The sequence below is a fragment of the Theropithecus gelada genome, chromosome 20 (assembly GCF_003255815.1).
Source record: "Theropithecus gelada isolate Dixy chromosome 20, Tgel_1.0, whole genome shotgun sequence".
Lineage (NCBI taxonomy): Eukaryota > Metazoa > Chordata > Mammalia > Primates > Cercopithecidae > Theropithecus > Theropithecus gelada.
In genome coordinates, this window is record NC_037688.1 from 24,301,871 (window position 1) to 24,323,214 (window position 21,344).

At 50.2% G+C, this 21,344-nt stretch overlaps 2 protein-coding genes across 8 annotated transcripts in view; one reads left to right on the plus strand and one right to left on the minus strand.

The window, feature by feature from the left end:
• The window catches only part of BEAN1 (brain expressed associated with NEDD4 1), a 71,984-nt gene extending 64,009 nt beyond the window's left edge, over positions 1-7,975 (plus strand). Inside the window, exon 5 of the mRNA XM_025370065.1 lies at positions 5,646-7,975. Within this exon, the coding sequence (XP_025225850.1) occupies positions 5,646-5,749 (104 nt within the window). The 3' untranslated portion in view covers positions 5,750-7,975. The remainder of the gene's footprint in view (positions 1-5,645) is intronic.
• A 6,645-nt stretch (positions 7,976-14,620) lies between these two features.
• TK2 (thymidine kinase 2, mitochondrial) overlaps positions 14,621-21,344 on the minus strand; it is a 42,014-nt gene continuing 35,290 nt past the window's right edge. For 3 of the 7 annotated variants that reach the window (XM_025370053.1, XM_025370052.1, XM_025370051.1), the window contains 2 exons: positions 19,939-20,019; positions 15,540-18,272 (listed from right to left, as the gene is read on the minus strand). In XM_025370053.1, coding sequence (XP_025225838.1) covers positions 18,174-18,272; positions 19,939-20,019 — 180 coding nt within the window. In that variant the 3' untranslated portion in view covers positions 15,540-18,173. Of the gene's footprint in view, positions 18,273-19,934; positions 20,020-21,344 lie in introns of those variants that run through there. The other 4 variants (XM_025370055.1, XM_025370054.1, XM_025370049.1 and 1 more) reach the window with 3 other exon arrangements.

Sequence of the window (21,344 nt, forward strand, 5' to 3'; positions counted from 1 at the left end):
GCCCGACTAAATTTTTGTATTTTTAGTAGAGACAGGGTCTCACCATGTTGGCCAGGCTGGCCTTGAACTCCTAACCTCAGGTGATCTGCCTGCCTTGGCCTCCCAAAGTGCTGGGATTACAGGCATGAGCCACCGCACCCAGCCGGGAGTAGGGCCTCTGGCTGGCTCAGCCTGGGTCATGCCAAAGCAGTCCCTGCAGATCTCCCGTGCCTCCACCTCTCCTCCCTGCCTGCCACTCTGTAGAGGGTGAGGAGGAGGAGCCACATTTGTCTCTCCTGGAATGGGTTTTGCAAAGAAAAGAGGGGAGGAGGCTGGGAGAACTGGAGACACACAGATGAGCAGCCTCTGCCATGTTCCCTTGACAGGGCCAGGCCCTATCCCTCAGATCTCAGTCTGAGCGATGACCCCAAGCCACAGATAGGCAAGGAGCTGGGCAGTGAGTGAAGGCAGGTGCTGGGGCAGGGTCAGGCAGAGAGTGGTTGCTAAACAGGGCCCATGGCAAAGAAAGGAGGAAAGAGCAACAGCCTCCAGCCAGGCCTGGGGGCTCCAGGCTCACTGGACACCATCTTGAGTCTGTGCCAGCTCTTTCCCATGGTGGCCATAGCAGGGCGGGGGCTTAGACCAGAGAGGCCCAGCTCCACTGCCCACTGGCAGAGGCCCCAGCCAGCTGCAGGGAGCCAGTCGAGCTCCACACTGAGGGCAGTCTGTGACTTGTGGACTTACAAGACTCTCCCAAGGAATACACTCACCTACAGTGTATGGTTACACAGTTTTGTTCCTGAAGAGGAACATAAATTCGGGCAAAAGGTCAAGGTATGAATCTACGCAACTGGGCCTGAGACTCCACTCCAGGCACTGACTTTTCCCCAGGACAATCTCACCATGGGCTCCTGCTGCTTCTCCTCCTCCTTACAGCCCTTCCCTTCCTGGGCTGTCCCCAAGGACCTGAGTCATGCCTCCCAGACTAGGGGCCTGGAACTGTGGCCCAAGCTGACTCCTGTCCAGGTGGCGGGCCCAGCACAGAGCCCAGGAGGGTTATGGGGTAGATAATCAGCAGGAACTCCCAGCTCAATTATGAGAGAAATGGTGCTTCCTGCCAGTCACGTGTAGACTTGATGACAGTAAGTGCTGAGTTCCAGACATGAGACCCTCTGCCCAGCCAGCATCCCCATCCAGCTCCTCCTCCTCACCCTCTGCAGAGTGGGCACAAGACCCAGGCTCAGTCAGCCAGAGACCCTGTGGCCTCTGAGCTCCTAAGTTCTGCAAGGAACCTGGGAGCTGCTGTGAGTGAAGGCTGAGTATGGGGATCCAGAGGTCTGGTTTCTCTGCTTCTGTCATCAGCTCACCACGTGAACTTGAACCAGGCCTCAGGACCCCCATGCCCCATCAGCCCACCTAGGCCAAAGCAGCCCCTGCAGATCTCCCGTGCCTCCACCTCCCCTCCCTGCCTGCACTGTTCCCAAAGCCAGTCACACTGACAGGCAGAGAGAGCAGATTCTCACGAAGTCAGTCACTCCCCCAAGGACCCAGAAAATGTGAACAATGCAATTAACACCAAATCCAAAACAGTTCAAGGAGGCTGTAGCAATCCAATGGGAACGAGCAAGGCTGACTCCAGCACAAGAGGGCAGGGAAGGGGTGTTTCTAGGCACCATGCCCAGCGTTCTCACCCTCACTGTCTCAGCCACCCTGGGAAAGATGAGGGTGGCTGGCAGTTCACAGGCATGACAGGTTCCCCATGAGGGGAACTGGGGACTAAGATGTTCAGAATGAATGTAGTTAGTAAGCAACCAAAACCAATAGAAGAATCCCAGTGTGAGCAGGGTTGGGGGGGCCGGGCCTTAAGAGTGTACCAATTTGTGAAATTTTGGCTATTAACAAGAAAAAAACAAAGGCCATTCCAGGCCTCTCCCCAGGGAACAAATCTGCCTGGGGTCAAAAATGAGAGAAAAAGAGAGAACCTTGGCCTGGTGATTATACTCTACAACACAACTCAGGGAGGCCAGGTGCGGTGGCTCACACCTATAACCCCAACACTTTGGGAGGCAGAGGTGGGAGGATAGCTTGAGCCCAGGAGTTAGAAAACAGACTGAGCAACAAAGTAAGACCTTATCACTACCCCCCAAAAAAAAAAATTGTTTTATTTAGCCAGATGCTATGGTGTGTGCCTGTAGTCCCAGCTACAGGGGAGGCTAGGACAGGAGGATTGTTTGAGCCCAGGAGGTCAAGGCTGCAGTGAACTATGACTGTGCCACTGCACTCCAGCCTGTGAGTGCTCCAGAGTGACTGTGCCACTCACTCCACAGAGTGAGATCATATCTCAAAAAACAAAAAATAAAAAGAAACAAACAAAAAACTACACTGCTGGCTTTTAAGATGGAGGAAGGGGCCCTGAGCCAAGGAATGTAGGCGGCCTCTAGGAACTGGAAAAAGCAAGGAAATGAATTCTCCCAAAGGAACAAGCCCAGTGAGACTGATTTTGGACCTCGGTCTGACCTTTAAAAGTATAAGATAATAGGCCAGGGGAGGTGGCTCACACCTGTAATCCCAGCACTTTGGGAGGCCGAGGCAGGTGGATTGTCTGAGGTCAGGAGTTCAAGACCAGCCTGGCCAACATGGTGAAACCCCATCTCTACTAAAAAAAAAAAAAAAAAGATACAAAAATTAGCCAGGCATAGTGGCAAATGCATGTAGTCCCAACTACTTGGGAGGGAGGCTGAGGCAGGAGAATTGCTTGAACCCAGAAGGTGGAGGTTGCAATGAGCCAAGATCGTGTCACTGCACTCCAGCCTCATCAACAAAGCAAGAATCTGTTTCAATAAAATAAAATAAAATAAACCTCTAAATTGATTGAGATAAGCCTCCGACACTTTTCGGTTTACAAAAAACATACCTAAGAATTGGCCACCCAGGGGCAGGAAGCTGGGGTTTCTATCCAGTAACTCTAACCCTGCTGGCCCTTGGTTGGTTGAGGGTTGCCAGCTTCCTGGTGCTTCCAGCCTGTACCGCACACCAGCAGAGCATGCCTCTGGGGACATCCGGATGGGATGGTGGTATGGAAAGATGCTGGTGCTGATGTGCCTGGCCCTCATTTTTTGTGGGGCCGGAGGACAAGGAAAACACAAATCCTGACCTAGGCCCTGCTCTACCGGGAGGGGCCCGGTCACCCTGCAATCTCAGCCTTTCAGAGTGACAAGCACTGGCAAGGCCTGGCTGCACATAGCTTTATCTTTTGCTAGCACAACTTCCTCCTTTGCTTCCAGATTGGGCGTTGGAGCAGGACAGAGGCAGGACCCATCCACTCCTCCAAGTGCCCAGCCTAGGACAGGACTCTCTCCTCCATATCCAGCTCCCTCGGAGCCACCATGAACAGGCCCCAATCCCCAGGCCCAGGCGAAGCTGCTCTGGGCGAGACCCTCTTGGGCGACCTCATCAGCTACTACCGGGAGAGGGCAGGGGAGGGCCGGCTCCATGTCTGCAGGAAAGCAGCCCTCACCCACAGGGCCAGGTGGCTCCTGGGAAAGGGGGGCCCTCCATGGCTGTGTCTGCCAGAGTAAGTGGCCCTTGCTCTGGGTGGCTGCTGTTGTGGGGGTCCCAGTCCTGTCAGCCCTGTCCCAAAAGTTGGCCCCGAGCTGGTGCGTGCACTAGAGTTCCTGGAGCTGATCTCCGTCAACCTGCTTCTGTTTCCCTGGAGGAAGGAAATCAGGTCCCTGAAGGTAGGCACTGCCACACGTCTGAGCAAGGGGGGTTCAGGCAGGGGTTGGGGCTCTGCCTCTGGGGGAACAGCATGCCCATCATACCCACTGACTTCAGTCCCATTTCAGTTTAAGAAACTGAGGGCTCAAGAGACAGACGCAACTCATCTGTGGTCAACAGCTAGCAAGTGACACAACTGCTCCTAGCCACGAGACCAGCGGTCCCCAACCTTTTTGGCACCAGGGACCAGTTTCGTAGAAGACAATTTTTCCACAGACAGGGTGGAGGGATGGGGGTGGGGTTGGTTTCGGGATGAAACTCTTCCATCTCAGACCATCAGGCATTAGATTTTCATTAGGAACATGCAACCTAGATCCCTCTCATGCACAGTTCATAATAGGGTTCCCACTCCTGTGAGAATCTAATGCCACTGCTGATCGTGACAGGAGGCGGAGCTCAGGTGGTAATGCTTGCTTGCCCGCCACTCACCACCTGCTGTGGGGCCAGGTTCCTAACAGACCACAGACCAGTACTGATCCAAGGCCTGGGGATTGGGGACCCCTGCACTGGACTGTACTGCCTCTCCAAGGAAAGATGAACCAAGGAGCTCATAATAAACAAGGAGAGGAGTTGGGCTTTGGAGATCTAACGGAGAGGTTTTTTTTGTTGTTGTTTTTCGTTTTGTTTTTGAGACAGAGTCTCGCTGTCACCAGGCTGGAGTACAGTGGCGCGATCTTGGTTCACTGCAACTTCCACCTCTCAGGATCAAGCGATTCTCCTGCCTCGGCCTCCCAAGTAGCTGGGATTACCGGTGCCCACCACCACACCCGGCTAATTTTTGTATTTTTTTTTTTTTTTTTTTTTTTGAGACGGAGTTTCGCTCTATCGCCCAGGCTGGAGTGCAGTGGCCAGATCTCAGCTCACTGCAAGCTCTGCCTCCCGGGTTCACGCCATTCTCCTGCCTCAGCCTCCCAAGTAGCTGGGACTACAGGCGCCCGTCACCACGCCCGGCTAGTTTTTTTTTTTTGTACTTTTTAGTAGAGACGGGGTTTCACCATATTAACCAGGATGGTCTCGATCTCCTGACCTCGTGATCCGCCCATCTCGGCCTCCCAAAGTGCTGGGATTACAGGCTTGAGCCACCGCGCCCGGCCAATTTTTGTATTTTTAATAGAGATGAGATTTCACCATGTTGCCCAGGCTGGTCTCAAACTCCTGACCTGAAGTGATCTGCCTGCCTCAGCCTCCCAAAGTGCTGGGTTTACAGACGTGAGCCATCGCACTCGATCCCTACCAGAGAGTTTTAATCTCTTCCTGCTCCAGGCCCTGACTGCTAGGCTGGGAGGTGGGATACCTAGAGCCTTACCCCAGCTCAGTCACTATCTTTCTGCATTTTTTTTGTTTGTTTTTTGTTTGTTTGAGATGAAGTCTCACTCTGTGGCCCAGGCTGGAGTGCAGTGGTGCCATCTCAGCTCACTGCAACCTCCACCTCCTGGTTTCAAGTGATTCTCCTGCCTCAGCCTCCCAAGTAGCTGGGATTACAGGCACCCACCACCGCACTAAAAATAATCTTCTTGTATTTTTAGTACAGACAGGGTTTCACCATGTTGGCCAGGCTGGTCTCCAGCTCCTGACCTCAGGTGATCCACCCGCCTTGGCCTCCCAAAGTGCTGGGATTACAGACATAAGCCACCACACCCAGCCATTTTCTGTGTCTTTGGACAGATCCTGCTTTGTCTTTGAGCCTCAGTGTACCCCTCTGTAAAAGGGGACAGAGGATAACATGATCATGGACCAGGCTTTCCTTTGGCCAAATGCCCTCATCCACGTGCTTCTCAGGAGCCCCTGGTGTCCCTCGGCACCAGCCCTTGATCCTGCCTGGCCTGGCCCCTCTCAGCCACTCTGCTGAGGCCTATCCCACTCCTAACAAGCTCCCTTGTCTGTTCTAGATGTACACTGGGAGCTTTACCTACTGGGTGTGATCTGTGCTTTCCAGACACACAGTGGACACCATCCTGGGCAGGCTGGGCTACACGACCACCTTGGAGTCTGAGTTCTCACTGGTCCAGGCCATCAGTAAAGAGGATGTCAAGCAGATGGTGTTCAAGATCTTCCTGGTGAGGGTCTCATGTGAGGCCGTTCTTAGAACTATGGGCACACGGGTGCTTGAGCTGGGCACAGAGAAACTTGCCAGGCCCCACAGCAGGCACAACTCAAAGAAAAGGCTGGTGAAGCCCTGCAGCTGCCTCTAGGGGGTTCAGCCAGGCCCAGGTTGTGGGGGACCACAGCAAGGTTCCTCAGAAGGGGTGGGATCCGAGAGGGCCCTGGGAGAGGGCACTGCTGACCAGAGATCTCTGCCCATGGCTCTGAGCCCATCTGAGGTCTCAACAGCCCCCAACAGCCTCCCCAACAGCTCCCCAGTCCCCTGGGGCCCCCAGTGCCATGCCAGCACATGCTCGGACAGTGAGGAGGTCCTGCCTTGCTTCAGTGACCCTGTCTTATACTGGATGCCCTGGTTTCCCAAGGACATTTTCCTGAGAAGCCTGAAGGGAAACCAACTCCCAGGCCTAGCCCTGGCCCCTGGCCCTTCCTCGGGTGACGTGGTCACCGCCTCAGGGTGCAGCAGGGAGCAGTCCCTGGACTCAGATGCAGTTCTTGAGAGCAGAGAAGTCACCATTCTCAGCCAGCTCTGCCCAACACCAGGTCCCCAATCTCCAGGGTAGTCCTTAGACCAGAAGCCACAAGCATAGCTGGAGCTGGCCAGCCCCAGAACAGACGCCGCACCTCCCAGCACCTCTTCAGAGAGGAATGAGCTCTGAGTGCTCCCCTACCTTCTGGGCCCCTCAACTCCTGCAGGCCATCCTAGAGGCATCCCGCACCCTGGGGTGGAGGAAGATGGACAACTAGGGCCTCTCATGGGGCCCGCGTCAACTGGTGATGATGTCAGCCCAGAAAGTGGAGTTACTCCGCTCCGGAGGTCTACCCAGGCTCCCCTGCATGGATGAGAGTCCCCCAACACCCACTATACCCCCCAGTGGGGGCTGGTGACACCAGTTCCCACCCAAAGACACCATCCCAGCAATGGCTGAGGGAGTAATCTCTGGCTGGTACAGGGCAGGCACCCTGAATAAGCAAATAACTCTCACTGCAATGTCCACCAGGAAGTGACTGCTGGGAGAGGTGCTAGACCTGGGATCATGGCACGGGAGGAGAAGCAGGGCACAGGGGAAGAGTGGCCAAACCTATGGCTTGCTTGTGAGGCATAGGAGCCAATCTGCTAACCCCAAAAGCTCTCAAATTCCAGCCCTGCCATCGATGACTTGCGTGACTTTGGGCAACTCACTCCACCTCTCTGAGCCTCGTTTTCCTCATCTGTAAAGTGACTATGGTCAGACGTCTTCCCAGGAGGCTGGGAAGAGTTAGTGAGGTGAGGTGTGCTCAGAGCCCATTAGAGACCGACCCAGAGAAGGGTCCCTCCCTTTAGGCTTTCTGTCCCCTTCATGTCCCAGCTCAGTTGTGTGACCCTGGGTAAGTCATCCTGCAGCTCTGAGCAGCTGCTTCCCTCAGCAGCCTTCAGACCCATTCCACCAGTCACAGTGCAAATAAAGAGGGCAGAGATGTGTAGACAACTGGATGTGTAGTACACCCTTAATTCATCTAGGATCCACTATTGCCCTCCCTTTTCTCTCGGCTAATTTGTTGGGAGCCCAGGGTCAGCTCTCATGCCTGCTCTCCAACCAGGAGTGGGGGCACCCCCTCTACCTGCCATCTCCTTCCCCTTTATGTACACATATACATGCACACATGCACACAAGTGGGTACATTCAGCACGGCACATGCATATACACATGTCCTTAGTCATTCCTCATTGAGATCCCAACAGAGGGCATCCTCCTCCAACCAGGGGCTTCTTTATGCGGTGGCAGGTGTCACTAACCCAGGGACGGCCTCTCGGGCTTCCCATCTGTGAAATGGGAAACATTAAATAGGTGAAGGTCCCTTCAGGGTGCAAAGCAGGTGTGTAATAAATGTTGGTACCTGCCTTTGCTCTCCCTGAAACTGAGCATATAACCACACCACTTTCAGTCCTTAAGACCAAGATAAGGCCTCAGGCTGGAAGGATTTTAAAAGCTTTGGCTCCACCTCCATCCAAGTCAGAGAGAGTTGTCCACTAAGATAGCCCCTACACAGGCTTTTTGAGACACAAATCAGGAAGCAGTATGCACTGGGCAGCACAGGGCACGCTGGTTAATCACCCACTCATCCATCCAACCATCCATCCATCCCTGCCTTCCATCCTCCCTCCCTCCCTTGATCCTTCCTTCCCTCCATCCAACTGTCCATTCATCCCTGCCTCCCACCTCTCTCCTGCCCTTGATCCTTCCTTCCTTCCTTCCTTCCTTCCTTCCTTCCTTCCTTCCTTCCCTTCCTTTCCTTCCTTCCTGCCTTCCTTCCTTCCATCCAACCATCCATCCATCCATTCTTCCATCCATCCATCCCCACCTCCCACCCTCGATCCTTCCCTCCTTCCTTCCTTCCTTCCTTCTATCCAGCCAGCCATTCATCCATGCAACCATCCATTCATCCATCCATCCATCCATCCTAATCACTTAGCACAGCATCTGGTAGCCCACAGCCAAGCTGGAGAGCTGTCAGGGTGTAGAGCATTATGGGGAAAGTGAGGGAGCCACACCCCAGCCACAAGCCTCCATCAGGAACATCAAAAACAAGTGGGGCCAGGTGCGGTGGCTCACACCTATAATCCCAGCACTTTGGGAGGCCAAGATGGGAGGATCACTTGAGCCCAGGAGTTTGAGACCAGCCCGGACAACATAGCAAGACCTTGTCCCTATAAAAAAATATTTTTAAATCAGCCAGCCATGTAGTCTCAGCTACTCAGGAGGCTGAGATGGGAGGAATGCTTGAGCCCAGGAGCTCAAGGCAGGAGTGAGCCATGATTACACCACTGCACTCCAGCCTGGATGACAGAGTGAGACCCTGTCTCTTAAAATAAAAATAAATAAATGGGGGGGAAAAAAAAAGAACAGGCTGATCGGGAGGCAGAACAGGTCAGCAATCTCAGGAGAAAGATGAGGCAAGAGGCTGCATCGGAACCACGACAGCCACTCCAAGGCACATCCCCCAGGGCACCTGACCTGCAGCAAAGGAGCCTGGGAGAGCAACTTAGGCCAAGGATTCCAGGGGCAGGAAAGGCGAGCTAATTATTTTTCATTTTTATTCATTCTTTTCTGACCATTAACATAATAAGCATGCTTATTCCAAACCAAAACAGAACTTTTGCTCACTTCACTAAGCCTGCCCCTCCCACATTCCCCATCTGGGTGAAAGAGTCCATCATCCACTCACTCACTCCAATCCAATGCAGACATCATCCCTGACTGACATCTCTCTCTCTCCTCTCTCTCTCCTCCTCCCCCCGCTCTCTCTCTCTATCACATCCTTCATCCAATTCCTAGCTCCTCTCTTTCACAAGAGAGTCTGAATCCAACCCCTTCCCACCTCCTTCCACAGTAATCAAATTCACCGTCGTCTCTCACTCACGTCCCTGGAGGCTGCCAGCCTTCTGCAGCCTGTGCTCCACCCAAATGCTGAAGGATTCTGTTAAAACCTACATTAGGGCTCTGCATGGTGGCACATGCCTGTAATACCAGCACTTTGGGAAGCTAAGGTGGGAGGATTGCTTGAGTCCAGGATTTTGGGACCAGCCTGGGAAACACAGAAAGACTCCATCTCTATATATTTAAAAATAATAATAATAAAATAAAAATGTTTTAAAAAAAAAACCCTACATTTGATCATGATCCTCATGTGTTCAGTTCCCTCCAGGGGTACCTGAGGCCATATCAAGTCCCAGGCTCAGCCTCTCACTTCCCCTCTGAACTCATCTCAGGTCCCTTCCCCAATGTCCACTGTAGCCAAAGCCACCCTGGCTTCTGCAAGGTTCTGGAACATGCTGAGCCTGGCCCTATTCCCAGCCTCTGCACAGACTGTTCCCTCTGCTCTGTCTCCCTACCCCACCCTGCCATGTTCTCTTTCTTGTTATTCACATCTCCCCTTAAACGTCACCTTCTCAGAGAGGCCCCCTCTGACCAACCCTCTCTCTATCACATCAGCTTAGTTTAATTTTCTGCACAAAGATTTGAACTCATGTATTCATTTTCCATTTCCCCCCATTAGAAGATAAACTCCATGAGAGTTAAACTTCATCTTGTCTCATTCACCATTATTTCCAAGGATCCATCATATTAAACCATCAAATGAGCAGAAAACTTAAAAAGTACAGATGAATATGAAAACAAAAGCAAACATTACTATAATTTCCACCATTCAGAGATACCCAACATCATCAGATTCCTGCAATTCCTCCCAGTCTTTTTTCTATATACGCATATATTAAACATTTGGGATTGTAATATTTACAGTGTTGTGCTCTGCCTTTATTTCCCATGAAGGGCGTTATTCTAACTAATTTTAGACCGAGAGAAAAGTTATAAAATAGTACAAAGAACTCCTTTCCACTCCTGGCCCTGCTTCTCCTGAAGCTGACATCTTATGTAACCATAGTATAATGATCAACAACAGGAAATTAATATTGATACAATGTTATTAACTATACTACAAACATTATTTAAGTTTCCCCAGTGTTCCATTAATATCCTTTCTCTACTCCAGGAGCATATACAGGATCCCACATTGCACCGAAGTTGACATCTTATGTAACCATAATATAACGATCAAGAACAGGAAATTAATATTGATACAATGTTATTAACTATATTACAAACATTATTTAAGTTTCCCAGTGTTCTATTAATATCCTTTCTCTATTCAGGAGCCTATCCAGGATCCCACATTGCATTTATATATTTTCCTTTGTCTCCTCCAGTCTATAATAGTTCTTCAGTTTTTTCCCTGTCTAACATGACCTTGGTGCTTTTAAAGAGCTTTTTCCAATCAGTTATTTTGTTGAATGGCCCTCCATTTGGGTTTGTCTGGTGCTGTCTTATTACTGGAGTCAAGTATGCATTTCTGGCAAGGATACCACACCAAAAAAAAAAGATACTGCCAGGCACAATGGCTCACACGGTAATCCCAGCACTTTCAGAGGCCAAGGCAGGCAGATCACTTGAGCTCAGTTAGAGTCTAGCCTGGGCAACATGACAAAGGCCTACTCTACAAAAAATACCAAAAATTATCCAGGCCTGGTGGCATGCACCTGTAGCCCCAGCTCCCCAGGAAGCTGAGGAGGATCACCTGAGCCCAGGAGGTCGAGGCTGCAGTGAGCTGTGATTGTGCCACTGTTTTCCAGCCTGGGTGACAGAGCGAGACCCTGTCTCAAAAGGAAAAAAAAAAATGATGCTGTCCTCAATGCGTCTTCGTAAAGGCTTCATGATGTCACTATGTCTTATTACCTTGATCACTTATTAAGCTGGTGTCTATGGGGTTGCCATCTCCACTGTCAAATTAGTTACTTTCTTTCCCTTTTTACTTGATAAATAATATTGCGGAAAACAGAAACTATGCAAATCTTGTTTCTCCTCAAACTTCTGTCCACTAATTTTAGTATCGACAGGTAAATCTTGTGTATGTGTGCATATATATATGTGTATATATATGTGTGTGTTGTGTATATATATATATATATGTGTGTGTGTGTGTGTGTGTATATATATATATTTTAGGCAGTCTCGTTCTGTCGCCCAGGCTGGAGTGCAATGGCACGATCTCGGCTCACTGCAAGCTTCACCTCCCAGGTTCACGCCATTCTCCTGCGTCAGCCTCCAGAGTAGCTGGGACTACAGGCGCCTACCACCATACCCAGCTAATTTTTTTTGCATTTTTAGTACAGACGGGGTTTCACTGTGTTAGCCAGGATGGTCTGGATCTCCTGACTTCATGATCTACCCACTTTGGCCTCCCAAAGTGCTGGGATTACAGGCATGAGCCACCGCACCTGGCCTGTGATATTTTTAACTGTGGTGTTTGTGTAATGGCAAGTCTCTGTTTCTCTCTTGCCTTTTATGTGTATTAACTGGAAATCTATTATAAGGAAGCACTCCCTTTCTTCCCTGTTTATTTCTTCAATTGTTTATTTATAGCAGCATGGATTCATGGATATTTATTTTAGTCTATGTGTTAGAATCCAATACTATCGTAATTTATTTTTTCCTCAAACTGTTCCAGCTTTGGCCATTAGGAACTTCAGGCAAGCTCCATTCCCTTGACATGGTTTCATCACCCCCGACCCCCCTGCACCTTCTTTCTAGCACCACAAGATATTCCAGGCTCATCTTGTCATTCCCCTGTGGCATCCCTGGAATCAACCACATCTCCTAGGAGCCCTGGTTCCTTTTACAGGAGAATGATGTTTAGAGACCAAGAACTGGGTACCAGGTGTGCTCACTGTTACTGGGTGCCATTGCTTCTAGACCCACTCAGGACAGAGCTAGGAAACACAGGTATGTGTACTAAGCACACATAAACATACACACAGATCTATATTTCTGTATCCATCTATATATAATTTTATTTATTATTTATTTAGAGACAGGCACTTGCTTAGTTACCCAGGCTGGAGTGCAGTGGTACAATCACAGCTCTCTGCAGCCTTGAACCCCTGGACTCAATCTATTCTCACACCGCAGCCTCCCAAGTAGCTGGGACTACAGGCACACACCATCACACCTGGCTAATTTTTGTATTTTTTGTAGAGACGGGGTTTTGCCATGTTGCCCAGGCTGATCTCTAACTCCCGGGCTCAAGCAATTCATCTGCCTTGGCCTCCTGAAGTGCTGGGATTACAAGGGTGAGTCACTAGAGCCTAAAATTTTAAAATCATGAGTTTAGACTGACATCTCCTATTCTAACACAGCACCACAGGGTTTATTCTGGCCCCCTCTCTATTATTTATAACCTCTTTCACTAACAATAAGAAATCCAGCCCTCATAGTCCACAATCTATTTACTTGTTTGTTCAACTTTAGTATACATAGTTTCAGAATCACTAACCTATACTCCTGTGAGAAACAGCTTTTTTTTTTGCCCATTGCAACCTCTGCCTCCTGGGTTCAAGCAATTCTCATGCCTCAGCCTCCCGACATAGCTGGAATTACAGGCGTGTACCACCACACTTGGCTAATTTTTGTATTTTTAGTAGAGACAGGGTTTCACCATGTTGGCCAGGCTGGTCTCTAACTCCTGACCTCAGGTGATCCACCCACCCTGGCCTCCCAAAGTGCTGGGATTACAGGCGTGAGCCACCATGCATGGTCGAGAAACACTTTTAATAACTATACTATAACTTTTATGTTCAGAAATTTTTGCCTTTACTCTTACCATATCCAGTAAAGATACTGTTTTCCATAGTTATATGTTAGTTCTGTTCTTTCCTGCCCCTTCGGTATGGTTATGTTACTCACCTGTGGTATAGTGGAGTTCATCTTGTTTTCTGTTTTCCCTACATCCTGGTTGCTCTTATTTATTTTGGCAGTATGTGAAAGGTATGTGAAACATTGCTATATCACAGTATGTAACAGTCACAGTTATAGAAAAAGACATTTCAGGCTGGGCACAGTGGTTCACTAATCCCAGCCCTTTGGGAGACCAAGGCGGGCATGTCACCTGAGGTCAGGAGTTTGAGACCAGCCAGGCCAACCTGGGGAAACCCCGTCTCTACTAAAAGTACAAAAATTAGCCAGGCATGGTGGCACACACCTGTAATCCCAGCTACTCAGGAGGCTGAGGCATGAGAATCACTTGAGCCCGGGAGGCGGAGTTGCAGTGAGCCAAGAACACACCACTGCACTCCAGCCTGGGCGACAGGTAAGACCCTGTCTCAAAAAAATAAAAATAAAAAGATATTTCAGAGAAGTTTCATTCCCTTCTCATCCCTGTAGCCCAGTCTCATCATTTCCTTCTTTCCAGCCTTTTCCCACCAACTTATTTTGTCTCTGGGTGTCCTTCCTATATTTCCTTTGCATCTGTTTATTTTCTTCTATCGCTTTTTTTTAAAATTTATTTTTCGAGATGGAGTTTCATTCTTGTTGCCCAAGCTAGAATGCAATGGCATGGTCTCGGCTCACTCCAGCCTCCACCTCCTGGGTTCAAGTGATTCTCTTGCCTCAGCCTCTCAAGTAGCTGGGATTACAGGCACCCACCACCACGCCTGGCTATTTTTTTTGTATTTTTAGTAGAGATGGGGTTTCGTCATGTTGCAGGCTGGTCTTGAACTCCTGACCTCAGGTGATCCACCCACCTCCCAAAGTGCTGGGATTACAGGCATAAGCCACCGCACCCAGACTCTCTACTTTCTAATACAAAGTATCTATAGCAAACTATAGATACTCATTTGGGCATTGCTTTTTTCATATAACTTTATGTCCTAGAAATTATTTCATATCTATTCAGAGATCTTCCTCATTCTTCTGTACAGCTGCATAGTACTCCATCATGTGAATGGAAAATAGTTTACTTAACCACTCTCTTATATATGCATCTTTAGATTGTTTCCAATATTTTGTAATGATTAACTATCTCCCAGGATACCTGCGTTCCACAGAGCCCAGAGCCCAGTCTAGTAAACAGAAAAAGAAGAAGAAACACAGAAAGAAATTCAAGACAGCTTCTGTGGACAGCAGTAAATGGCAATACCCATTCTGGATTCCATGACATAGGCTTTCTCTTAGCTTCTGTTTAATGATAGCTTCTGCCAAGTTCACTGTCTTATGTAAACTAGAGGAACACGAAATTCACTCCAGCCTTAGGGAAGCTGAGGGGATGGGATTATTAGGAAAAGAAAGTGTGTGCCAGTAACCCTGAGGCCTTCAGTGAGTAATTCTGGCCAAGCCCAGAGCAGCCAGGGATGTATTATTACTATTCCATTCTGAACAATGGATGACTGACATTTGCAAGAGCTTGTCAATTATTTTAATAACTAACTCTTCAGGGTGGAGAGGGCCAAGGAGATGGGTGTTCCTCATTCCACACATACTTGAACACTTGAGGGAGCTCCCCACCCCAGGGCTCTAGGAAAACAGAAGTGATTCAGATTCCATAGTACCCTGTGGGTAGACAGGTTTCAGGACCACCTTTTACCTGCTCTGAGGTTTAAATGGCACCACCGTCCCAGGTCTAATGGTGTGAGTCTGCAGGAAGATTGTTCTGACTGATATATTTCCCCAGGTGGGGGGGACACTTCTCATCTAGGTGAAGAGCTCCTACGGAAATGAAAGGGGCAGAAAGAGAAAGTGAAAGGCAAAAACAAGCTGGGTAATGTTTCCAGAGGTCCACATTCACTCATTTGTAAATTCGGTCACTCATGTCATTGGAACAAGGACAAGGTGGTTTCATTCCTCACAGGGTTAGGCCTTGCAAGGGACATTACGGTGTGGGATGGGGATGGTGAGGGTGAGGATGAGGGTGGGATGACATGGGAGCAGAGGGGAGAGGGAGGTGAGGCCCAGAGGACTCCGCAGCGCTGATGCCAGGTCATGTGACCGGTTCTGTGGGTGGGTACTGCCCTCTTGCCTTTCCCCCAGCTCCCAGGGCCTCTAGCAAAGCCTTGTAGGAACCTTCCAACTTAACTTAGTTATGCCTTGGAAAGGGACATTATCAGCATCTGGATTACGGTGTGGATGGGGAGCAGTGGGCTCTGATGCCAACTGTGGCCAGAGCAGGAGCTCCAGGCACCATCCTGGACAGTCAGGCCCTGGAAGAAGGAAGCCAGGAGCCAAGAGGTGGAACCAAAAGAGAAAGGTGGGAAGAGCCTGGGACCCCGATGGCCCCTAAGCCACCACAAAGCCCGAGACCACCCCGCTACACACTTCTTTTGTGTAAAAGATAAATATATTTCTATCTAGTTTCCAAAAAAAACAGGTACATAAGATATTTTTAAATGGTTATAATCACGTATTTTACATGTACAGTCAAAAAGCTTAAATAAAAACTGGAATAAACGCTAACTGAAAGAAAATGTATATGACGTGCAACATTTTTAAAAAGTCAGCGAGAGGTAGAGCAGCTGAGCAGCTCTGGCGTGTACTGATTTCATGTCCCCATGGAACTACAGTCTCAAAGCAAGGATGAGGTAGGCCCAACACATCTGGAATGTCACTGCCCTGGGTGGCCCCTCTGGCTCTACAGGGATGCCAGCCCCTGCCATGCCCCTCCCAGCCACGGCCAGGAGCCTCTGGGGAGGACCCGCCAGTGCTCTAAGGACAAGGCCCCATTGTGCCCATGTCCCACCTGTCCTTCTCCTGCCCCGGTCCACAGTGTCCATGACTGCTCTGTGGCCCCTGCCCCCACCAGCCCTGCCTGCCACAGGGGGACAGCAGCCCTTGTGCAAGCTGGCTTCAGCCATTTCAGGTATGGTCTCTAGGATGGGAGGATTTTGCGACCTGCCCTGGCCACTGCTGATGCACCCAGCCTCCTCTCCAAGGTGGAAGGCAGGGAGGACAGCAAGCTCGTCTTGGACCCATACATTCCATGGTAGGAAACATGGGGTTTGAAAAATAAAAACACGTTACTCTACTGGCAAAAGGATGCTGGCAGGAGCTAAAATCACTGGCCCAGGAAGCACTTCAAAATCAACAACAGGGCTTAGGTGAAGGAGTTACTGGGTATCACAGAGTAAGAGAAAAATCATGGGTACATGTTCTCAGGACCTCTTGAGATTGTGCCTTGGGCAAAAAAAAAAAAAAAGTGGAAAAAAAAAAAAGAGAAATCACATTTGCCCCAAAATGGATGCGCAAAATGAGCCTAGGGGAAATATTGGACTGTTCATTTAAAAATTCTCAAGATGGACCCCACATGTCAAGATTCCTGGTAGCAAAGGTTCTGCCTTCCCCAGTTTTCCAGCTAATTAGCAGCACGTGGGCTACAGGTGCTGCTAGACACAGCTCCCGCCTGGCTGCTGCCTCTCATCCTGTCAATGGCACAAGAACTGGTCTGAACAGGAAGAACCAGCAGTTGAAGGCCTTGACTTCTTAACTCTCTGGGACTGGCCCAGCAGGGTCACTTGGCACCTCTGCAGAGTCGGAGCACTGCATGTACAGGTGCCCATACTCACAGGGGCCTGGGAGTGGCCTTGCTACCTCTATTTACAGCTAACGGCTGCTCTGAGAGCCCATGGCCTGTTTCTCCAGAGTTGAGCCTTAATCCTTCCCACGGTTTGCATCCAGTCTTCTTGAAGCTCGCTCTGCCCACCTCCGAAGCTTCAGGACTAGCAATGCTTCCAGAGCCTTTATTTGCGAATCCCAGTTTTCCAGACTGTCCCCAAAGGGAATATTCTTTCTTTCTCTTGTTTTCTGCTTGATCCAAGGGACAGCCTTGCTTTCAACGCAGTTCCAGCTGAGTGAAGCTAAGGTATTTTCTGAACCAACAAAGATGATTTCAGGCTCTATGGCTCGAGGCATTCCCCTGGATGAAAGAACATTTCAAAAAGACTTAAGGCCACTTGTATCTCTCCCTTGGGCCACAGACTTTCAGTAATTCCAAGAGCAAAGCTCCTTATAGAAGGACACAGATAGTACGGGAGCCTTGGAAGCCAGGGCTGGCTGCCCCTTGCCTCCGCTTGGCTCTGGGCAAACCAGCCACACACCAAAAGCGACTTCCCTGACATGGAGTTGGCAGCAGCTCAAGCAGGACCTTCATCGCCAAGGAGACAGAGCACCATTCAGGAGCCAGCGTGTGAATCTCCTAAGGTCAACATCCACAGGAGGACGTGGTGGATGGGCCTGCAGTGGCCTCGGGCAGGGAAACCACTGAACACCGGGCTCCAGTCAAATGCAGCACAATTTTGTGGAAGTCTAGAAATGCTGACTGTCCTTGGGAACTGCTCAACACTGAGAAAATGTTATCGGCTCCACACACTGCCAGCTCTCCCCAAAGAGACACGAGAGCCTCCAACCAGAAGAGGCAGGGCGGTGGGGAACAGCTCTCAGGAGGAGGCAGCCAGGGCAAAGGAAAGTTGTGGAGTTGGCTGAAAGTCTGAATGGTGCCAGCTCCACCGCACACTGGCTGTGTGACCTCTGGGGAGCCCTCAATCTTTCTGAGCTTCAAATTCCTCACCTGGGACATAAGACTCCTACCTCAGCCTCCTGATGAAGGCTGAGATGATTGGTGCACAGCTCCAGCGGGACGTCAGGCACACAGCAGGTGCTCTCCCTAAGGGCTTCATGAAAGCAACTCGGCAGCACGAAGCCACTGGAAGAGGCACCGGGGGAATGTGAGGCTGCGAACAGCAAAGGGCTTGGCAAACCCATTGGTCCCGTTTGTCACTTACCCACGAGGGCCAGAGACTTATGACAAAGACACTAGCAAAGGAGATGAGACTATTAGGAAAATCAAGCCGCCCAGACACAAAGCCCTCCTGGGAGCAAGTTTTTCCAGATTGCTCATAATAGCTAACTTGGCAGCAGCAGGCATTTTTCAGACATGATCCATAGACCTTCTGCCTCCTATGGGCCAAGTTTCCGATTCTCTGGAGTTAATATTCGATCCCGATTTTGTTCAAAGAGTTGTAACATCCTCTCCATGTGGTGGTCAGCCTCGATCACCTGGAAATTAGACACACAGGTCACAGGGCTGCACTGACCTCAGCAGCATCCTCCCTTCACAGCTGGAGAGAGAGACATGGAAGCAGGCAGCAGACAGCAGGGGGCAGGGGGCACAGAGAAGGTTGCAGGCAGATAAAAAGGAAGGTTAGAGCCAAACTGCTCTCAGCTCTAGGGCAATCTACATTTCCAATGAGGTTTTCACTTAAGAATGTACTATAAGAGCCAGGTATGGTGGCTCATGTCTATTATCCAAGCACTTTGGGAGGCTGACACCTGAAGATGACATGAGCCCAGGAGTTTGAGACCAGCCTGGGCAACATAGTGAGACCCTGTAAGCTCATGAATGATTTGCTTTTTTCCCTCATCACTTTCTACCCTCCTTTTTTTTTCATAATGAGGGAGAAAAATAAACTGTACTTATTTAAAAACCTACTACAGTAGGCCGGGTGCAGTGGCTCATGCCTGTAATCCCAGAATTTTGGGAGGCCGAGGCAGACAGATTACTTGAGGCCAGGAGTTTGAGACTAGCCTGGACAACATGACAAAACCCCATCTCTACGAAAAATATAAAAAATCAGTCAGGCATGGTGGCATGCACCTATAGTCCCAGCTACTCGGGAGGCTGAGGCAAGAGAATCACTTGAACCCAGGTGGCAGAGGTTGCAGCAAGCCGAGACTATCACTGCATTCCAGCCCGGGCAACAGAGCGAGACTCTGTCTCAAAAACAAACAAACAAAAAACTACTACAGTAATATCTCACTTTTCAGAGCCTCACTGCTTACAAGAGCCATGAGCAGAAGTGTTTGAGCCCAAACAGATGTTCCTATGGCCACGCACAAAAGCTGATGCATAGCCCTGCCTCACAGTCCATCAAACATTGTTCCTATAGCCATGCACAAAAGCTTGCACACAGCCCTGCCTCACAGCCCATCCCATGTTGTATATGTAACCATCTTAGGTTCCCTCCAATCAAGACTCAGAGGGACCCCAGACTCCACATTTCTTGGGAGCATCTGGGCCACTGTGCATTTGTGTGAGTAAAGAAATCTGGAAACAGCAAACTGGAAAACAAGGATGGGGAAGTGAGGAAATGCTGACAGGGGCAGATACATCAGTATCAGTCAGAAATGATACACGGCAGCAAGAGAAAGGAGGGTTACTGTAAAAAGTAAACACAGGAATGCAGAGACATTAGTGGGCAGGACAGACAGTTCCACACCTCAGCACTTCGTAAGGGCATCACCGTGTGGCAGCCCAGACCAGACACTGACATTCCTTCTGATGACCTGAGTCACCAAACAAAGGTGAAATGAGGTTCTGTGTCATCCACGGAAGAAGGAAGGTCACATCAGAGGAACCACCATCCCAAATGGTGAAAACTGAAACCCGGGTCTACAGTCTTCACTGAAGATGCTGGATCAGTGACAACCGCCAGGTGTGATGGCACTGACACAGACTGCCTTCCCTTGGGTCTGGCCAACTCACTCTGAGACTCAGCCCAGAAACAGGGACTAGGAGAGAGAGGACCAGCCTTCCCACCTTCCTCCTTCCAAGTTGTCAAACTCTAAAGGACTGTGCCCTCCCCTGTCTGCAAGATGGCTGACATTCCCTGGGTCACTCCTCTTTCTAGAACAGTCTCGTACCCTGTAAGGGAGTCTTACTTACCAGAACAGGGGCTGCCACGGGGAAAAGGCTGCCTTTGATGAGCCACTCCTCATGGAGATGGTGAATTGCTTCCAGGTATTCCTGCCAGGGAAACATAAACAGTCTGTCGGGAGTGGGCAGGGCACACCCCGCCCACCAAGGGTCTCAAGCAGAGGGGGACAAAATAGTCAATGACCCTGGGCAGTGACTCGGACAAAGCAACCCTGCAAGAGCAAACCTGGCTCAGGCAGACCGTGGCAGACGCAGCTGCACACTCGGTGGCCAGGTTGAGCAAAACGACAGCAGAAGTGTCACCAGCCACCCTGCTTTGCTCCACTGGGGGTTCATAGGCACAAACACTGGCCCTTCCTCCGGCACCTGAATCAAAGCCAAGGCAAAAGGCAGGACCCACACCTGCCTTCTCCCATTTACTGCCACTTCTGCAGCAGCAAGGCCTCAGTTCCTTCAGACAGGGGCCCAGCCCCAGGCAGCCTCTAAACCCTCCCCTCTGTCTTGCAACCAAGAGGACCACGACCCTCACCTCTTGCCCTTCTAGCCCCTCAACAACTCATAACCTGTAGACCCTCGAGACTATAAAGACCGCCAGCTGCAGAAAGCCTGATGTGGTGGAGCCCAAGGAAAAAGGGGCACAGGCCCTCTCGAGCCATGGGGCCTACATATCGGGCAGAGCAGATACTCGTGCTCTCCCAGGCACAGAGTGGGATGGCTCCTCACACAGATTTCACTCGCCAACAGAGGCTCGCGTGTCAACTCTGCAGCTGCCTTTTCATCTGCTGCCCAGCTTTCCCTTGGCAACAGGAGCCAGATGTGTCCCATGGACTTGGTCAAACCCTTAAGACAATGGCTTAGATCACAACTTGGAGGGACCCCAGACTTGGGGAGCATCTGGGTCACTGCAGAGTTGCTGTGCCCATCACAGCACAGTCCAGCCTGGCCCCATTCCACCACACTCCATCTTCCTAGCATTCTTGTCTCCAAGATTTCAAAGGAGCTGCCCGGAGTGAAGCCCGGGCCTTCATAGCAGGAATGCATCGTGCTGGCACCAGGGAAAAACAAGGCTGAGCAAGGCTTCAGGAGTTGGATGGGCCTCCCAGGGCCCCCAGTCCAGCCTATCCTGAGCTCAGAACCCCTGACGCCCCACTGAATGCTTGCCCAACTTCTGTCTCCCTCCAGAGGCAGCTTTTCACATGGGACATTCAGTTCAATACTAACTGAGCAACTACTAGGCACCAGGCCCCAAGGCACGTGCAGAGGACACAGAGAGAATAAGACCCAATCTTAAAAAGCCGATATTAATGAGGGATGGGGAAAAAAAGGTATAAACAAATAGTGTCAGTATACTGTCCTAAGGCCTGTGATCAAAGAAAGCCAGTGGGTGGGTTTGGGGGGGTTACAATGGAAGGAAG